Raw genomic sequence first — 6516 nt, 5'->3', positions numbered from 1 at the left:
TGTTTTAATGTGTGTGTTTGTGTGTGTAGCTCCTCAGAGTGTCTCTCTTATCGGAAGATGCCCTTAGTGTTTAAACAGTTGTGCAGGCTATAATCCTGTCTGTGATTGAACAGGCATTGAGGGCTGGCTCTGTCTATTGCTCCTCTTTGACTCTAATTATTGGGCTCTATTGTAGTGGAACTTCAGTAGACAGGCCTGTGTTTCCTTGGGCTTAATTAGCAGCCGGGCCCGTCCATAACTCACACACTCTAGGCCAGTGTAGTGTGGAGGAGAGGCAGGCAGGGGAGGGACTGTGTGTGTAGACTGTGTGTGTATACTGGCATATGCAACTCAAAACCAATAACTCTTCAGAAATGTGCTCTGTGTGTGTGTGTGTCTGTGTGTGTGTGTCTGTGTGTCTGTGTGTTTCTTCATTCACTGACATGAGGTGCGAACATCTCCCCTGTGTCCTCAGCCCAACCAGTGACATGCCTGCGGTCTGAGAAATCACGGAGAACTTTGTAAGATACTCCAACTACAAGAGAGACCAAGGGAAAGAGAGAGAGAGGGAGAGAAAGAGGGAGAGAGAGAGAGAGAGAGAGAGAGAGAGAGAGGCTGACAATGAGGGAAACGGAGAGAGGGGAGGTAGAGCTGGGATCTTCTTTGGGGATTGAGGCAGGGAGTTCAGGCATGGCGGTGCTGTGTGGCAGCTTGAAGAGACTAGCGTGTGTCTGGCCCTGGGAGACCAGCACTGGTGTTTGCCAAGTCCTTTTCAAGAGAGGCAGGAGCCTCTTGAAGCTGCAGAGCAATTGAAACGAGAGGCTCTTCTGAGCTCCAGGGGAGTCCCCCTAGCCCAGCCCAGCTTAGCCCAGTCCAGCCCGGTTTCTATTGGCCTCACAGTAATGGCACTCAGCAGCAACACAGCACAGTTCGCTACTACAGCAACCCATTAGCTGCCTCCCATTGTCTCTGGGCACTCGAGTGAGGGACGCTTTTAATTAAATTAATCTGCATGTCAGTCTATCAGCCAGTGGTCCCGGGGCCCAGGGAGAGAGGGAGTGAGGGAGCGAGAGATGAAGACACACAAACACACAGCACAGGAGGACATGCTGCAGGACTTTGATAAAGACACGGGGGATCGAGAGCCGTGTGTGTGTGTGTGTGTGTGGAGGGGTGTGTGTTTGTGTGTGTTCATTAGCACAAAGAAAGGGAAGGATTTGAGAGGAGGGAGCTGCACATTCCCAGCACCGCTGATAGAGGAGGGGTGCTGGAGGAGGGGGGGGGGGGGGGCAGGAAAAGTGGAGTTAAAGGAAACACGGTCTCTGTTTGTTTCTCCAAGGTGATGAGGGCCAGTGTTAGTTTGGATTAGAAGCATGTTGTTGTTTCTTGTCCAGTGCTGCAGTTTTCTCGAGCAGCACAGGGAGAATGTCGAGGTGAACACACACAGACATGTACAGTTGAAGTCGGAAGTTTACATACACTTTGGTTGGAGTCATTAAAGCTCGCTTTTCAACCACTCCGCAAATGTCTTGTTAACAAACTATAGTTTTGGCAAGTCGGTTAGGACATCTACTTTGTGCATGACACAAGTCATTTTCCCAACAATTGTTTACAGACAGATTATTTCACTTATAATTCACTGTAGCACAATTCAAGAGGGTCATAAGTTCACATACACTAAGTTGACTGTGCCTTTAAACAGCTTGGAAAATTCCATAAAATGATGTCATGTCTTTAGAAGCTTCTGATAAGCTAATTTACATAATTTGAGTCAATTGGAGGTGTCCCTGTGGATGTATTTCAAGGCCTACCTTCAAACTCAGTGCCTCTATGCTTGACATCATGGGAAAATCAAAAGAAATCAGCCAAGACCTCAGCCATCATACCACTCAGGAAGGAGACGTGTTCTGTCTCCTAGAGGTTAAAGTACTTTGGTGTGAAAAGTGCAAAGCAAACCCAGAACAACAACAAAGGACCTTGTGAAGATGCTGGAAGAAACAGGTACAAAAGTATCTATATCCACAGTAAAACGAGTCCTATATCGACATAACCTGAAAGGCCAAGGAAGAAACCACTGCTCCAAACCTGCCATAAAAAAGCCAGACTATGGTTTGAAACTGCACATGGGGACAAAGATCGTACTTTTTGGAGAAATGTCCTCTAATCTGATTAAACAAAAATAGAACTGTTTGGCCATAATGACCATCGTTATGTTTGGAGGAAAAAGGGGGAGGCTTGCAACCCGAAGAACACCATCCCAACCGTGAAGCACAGGGGTGGCAGCATCATGTTGTGAGGGCGCTTTGCTGCAGGAGGGACTGGTGCTCTTCACAAAACAGATGGCATCATGAGGAGGAAAATTATGTGGATATATTGAAGCAACATCTCAAGACATCAGTCAGGAAGTTAAAGCTTGGTCGCAAATAGGTCTTCCAAATGGACAATGACACCAAGCATACTTCCAAAGTTGTGGCAAAATGGCTTAAGGACAACAAAGTCAAGGTGTTGGAGTGGCCATCACAAATCCCTGACCTCAATCCCATTGAAAATTTGTGAGCAGAATTTGTGGACACCAGCTCTGTCAGGAGGAATGGGCCAAAATTCACCAACTTATTGTGGGAAGCTTGTGGAAGGCTACCCGAAACGTTTGACCCAACTTAAACAATTTAAAGGCAATGCTACCAAATACTAATTGAATGTATGTCAACTTCTGACCCACTGGGAATGTGATGAAAGAAATGAAAGCTGAACTAAATCATTCTCTCTACTATTATTCTGACATTTCACATTCTTAAAATAAAGTGGTGATCCTAACTGACCTAAGACAAGGAATTTTTACTTGGATTTAATGTTGTGAAAAACTGAGTTTAAATGTATTTGGCTAAGTTGTATGTAAACCTCCGACTTCAACTGTACATGTCGACACAGTACACTCATACACACTGTCTTTCTCAACACAATGGCCTCATATGAAAATCCATTAATAATGCAGATGAAGTCCTAATGGTTCTTTATCGAAAATGCGTAAATATTCTATCGGAGTTTCAGGATTTACATGACATGTTGTCCGGGTTGTCCTTGTATCACTCTACTGGTCTAGTTTGAGGTTGTAGATGCAGTGCTTTGATCTGGAGGGTAAACTATACCTCCCAGTGATGTGTATTGTCGAGGTGACACCCTGGTACTTAGTTAGATCTGTCCTAATATCCTAACCTTTGAACTCTCTGTGTGTGTGTGACTGTGTCCAGGTGGTGGTGTCTACTACGGTCAGTGTGGACGGACATGTCCTGGCCGTCTCTGACAACATGTTTGTCCACAACAACTCCAAACACGGCCGCCGGGCTCGTAGGCTGGACCCCTCGGAAGGTACGCCGTCATACCTGGAACATGGTAGGCACCCTCTCACTTTTCTACTGTACGGCTGTCTGTCTCTCAGTCTGTCTGTCTGGTCTGACCGTCCGTCTGTCTGTCAGTCAGTCAGTCTACAGTATATCAGTCTGAGTCTCTGTCTCTCTGTGTTTGTCTGTCTGCCTCTAGCCATTTGCCTCGGTGTGTGTGTGCGTGTGTGTGTGTCTGTCTGTGAGTGTGTCTGTCTGTCTGTCTGTCTGCCTGTCTGCCTGTCTGTCTGTCTGTGTCGGGGACAGCTCCGCTATTGTCACACGGAGAAGAAGCAGTCTTCCTCTAGTAGTAGAGCAGAGACCCCCCTATTAAGATAATAACATGTTATCTGGCCAGATGGGTTTGTGGCATGAACACTAACAGAAGCAAAAAGTCCCCTCCATTCATCTCCCTCTGTCCAGGTGCAGGGTGGGGGAGGCAGGGTGGCAGGGTGGGGGAAGCAGGGTGGCAGGGTGGGCGAGGCAGGGTGGCAGGGTGGGGGAAGCAAGGAGGCAGGGTGGGCGAGGCAGGGTGGCAGGGTGAGGGAGGCCGAGTGGCAGGGTGGGGGAGGCCGAGTGGCAGGGTGGGAGAGGCAGAGTTGCAGGTTGGGGGAAGCAGGGTGGGCGAGGCAGGGTGGCAGGGTGGGGGAGGCCGAGTGGCAGGATGGGGGGAGGCAGAGTGGCAGGGTGGGGGGAGCCCGAGTGGCAGGGTGGGGGGAGGCCGAGTGGCAGGGTGATGGAGGCCGAGTTGCAGGGTGGGGGAGGCAGAGTGGCAGGGTGGGCGAAGCAGGGTGGCAGGGTGGTCGGAGGCAGGGTGGCAGGGTGGGCGAGGCAGGGTGGCAGGGTGGTCGGAGGCAGGGTGGCAGGGTGGGCGAAGCTTGGTGGCATGGTGGTTGGAGGCAGGGTGGCAGGGTGGGCGAGGCAGGGTGGTCGCAGGCAGGGTGGCAGGGTGGGCGAGGCAGGATGGATGGATGGTCGCAGGCAGGGTGGGGGGGGGGGGGGGGGGGGGTAGAGGAGAGCCACAGCTCAGGGACCCTGTCAGATCGCATGCTCCTGCACTTTATTATCTTATGATTAAATATGCACCACGGCCAGACGAGACACGCACACACACACGTAAAACACACATGTAAACCACACACGTAAAACACACATGTAAAACACACACGTAAAACACACACATTCACACGCAGCCCACACATGCGTTCGGCGCCACACAGGAGTGAAGGAATCCCTTTGTGCGCTCAGCATGCACAAGCACACAAGAACATTTACCAGTGTGTATCCTGTATCACAGACAGACGATGGTGTGCAGTGAGAGGTACAGTAGGAACATGGCTGTGAAGACTTCAGCCCACTCCCCTTCTCCACATGTGTTCAGTGGTGCAGAGGAAGGGAGCCTCATTAGTACACTAACCTGTCTCACTGGTCAGGGAGGGGATGGGGACAGATCTGTGTAAATGAACTTCTCCCTCCATAGGAATAAAGATCTCAAACGCAACCTGCTCCTCCGGTGCCAGGGTTCCTCCGTGTTATTTTCTGTACACCACAGTTATGTTAGCCTGGGTGCCAGTCTGTTTCTGCTCTCTTGCCAACTCCTTCGTTTTGCTTGAGAATGACTATGGAGAAGACACAAACACCAACAGATCTGGGACCAGGCTATAGTTATGTTGGTTGCTTTGATACAACACAATAGGCTGAAGATGACACGCTTCAGTGCCCTGACAGGTCATTGGTTCACAGGGATGATTGGTTTGTTTTATTTATCCTCCACTGTTACAGAAGAGACACGACCTGTTTTCCCAGATGATGAAAAAACTATATGTGTTAATGTTAATGTAGGCCTGGTTGTCAGGGAGTTGTCAGGGCGTTGTCAAGGCGTTGTCAGGGCAGATCTACCTCGAGACATGGTGATGAGACACACGCACGCACGCACACACACACACACACACACACACAAACACACACACACACACACACACACACACACACACACACACGGCCATATGCATCACAATGGATTACCATTGACAGCTCCCCTTCTCAATAATGGATGGGTAAAATTCACTTTTTCCCTCATTGCCAAGCAAAAAGGCTTTTCAGGGGGCTCTTAAAGGATGAGACGGAACAACAAAACAGTCATTTCCCAAGTGGCGCCTGCTGTCTTTGATTGCAAGTATGCTTCACGAGGATCAGCAGGCTTAAGGCAGCACACATATTTCCTCAGAGGCCTTAACCCCGAGTCTCTCTCTGCCTGTCTGCAGGACTACAGACCCAGGGCCAGCCAGGCCCTCGCAGGTTAGAGAGAGAGGAACGCTTAACGCCTTAACACTACAGCCACGCATGCCGTCGCCACAGCCACTGGGCTGTTTAGACAAATCCAATCACTTTCTCATTTTGTAGCAGAGTGATTTAGGAGTGAGGCTGAATATGTTTTCTCATGCTCCTCATCAAACGAGACATATGATGTGCTTATTTCTCCGCTGGCGTTGGAGGGGGTGATAAGCCTTGGATGGTCTCCTGGGGTTCAGGGGAAGAAGCTACTCTGGCCTGAGCATAGAAGAAGTCCCTGTTGTAGCGATTTAAATGACGTGGTGATGGTGCTGCAGTCTGCTCTTCCTCCATCTCTGTGTGACAAGGAAGAGCACTACAACAGGACTCTCTCTGTGGCCGTCACACACACCTGTGGATGGATCTGAGAGTCCTGAACCCCCCCCCCAACACACACACACAGACACACACACACTTGTGGATGGATCTGAGAGTCCTGAACCCCCCCCCCCCCACACACACACACACAGGGACACACACACTTCCATACACACGCCCCAGCAGCCTGCAGACAAAGGTCCGTCTGCTAAGAGAATCCTGCAGCAGGGAAGACAGGGGAAGCCTGCCCACGGACAGGAAGAGAGAGAGGGAGAGAGAGAGAGAGAGAGAGAGAGAGAGAGAGAGAGAGAGAGAGAGAGAGAGAGAGAGAGGGATGGAGGGAAAGCGGAAAAGGGGACCCCCAGGGGTAGCGGAACTCCCCAGGCGACCTGGGGGAAGAGGAGGGACGGCAATCTGTCCCTGGTGGAGTTACTGTACTGTATGAGTGGCCCCACGTGTGGCTGCCTGCCTGTGTGTGAGTCCATAGTTCTGCCTGTCTATCTGTCTGTCT

General features: G+C 50.3%; 1 protein-coding gene across 12 annotated transcripts in view; it reads left to right on the top strand.

Annotated features, from left to right (window-relative positions):
• The window catches only part of LOC129821463 (transcription factor COE1-A), a 112910-nt gene that overhangs the window by 62104 nt on the left and 44290 nt on the right, over positions 1-6516 (top strand). For 9 of the 12 annotated variants that reach the window (XM_055879158.1, XM_055879199.1, XM_055879167.1 and 6 more), the window contains exon 8: positions 3228-3369. In XM_055879158.1, coding sequence (XP_055735133.1) covers positions 3228-3369 — 142 coding nt within the window. The remainder of the gene's footprint in view (positions 1-3227; positions 3370-6516) is intronic. The other 3 variants (XM_055879164.1, XM_055879194.1, XM_055879176.1) reach the window with 1 other exon arrangement.

The sequence above is a fragment of the Salvelinus fontinalis genome, chromosome 2 (genome assembly GCF_029448725.1).
Source record: "Salvelinus fontinalis isolate EN_2023a chromosome 2, ASM2944872v1, whole genome shotgun sequence".
NCBI lineage: Eukaryota > Metazoa > Chordata > Actinopteri > Salmoniformes > Salmonidae > Salvelinus > Salvelinus fontinalis.
The sequence above is the reverse complement of the archived record's forward strand: the minus strand, read 5'-3'. Positions and strand labels throughout refer to the sequence as shown.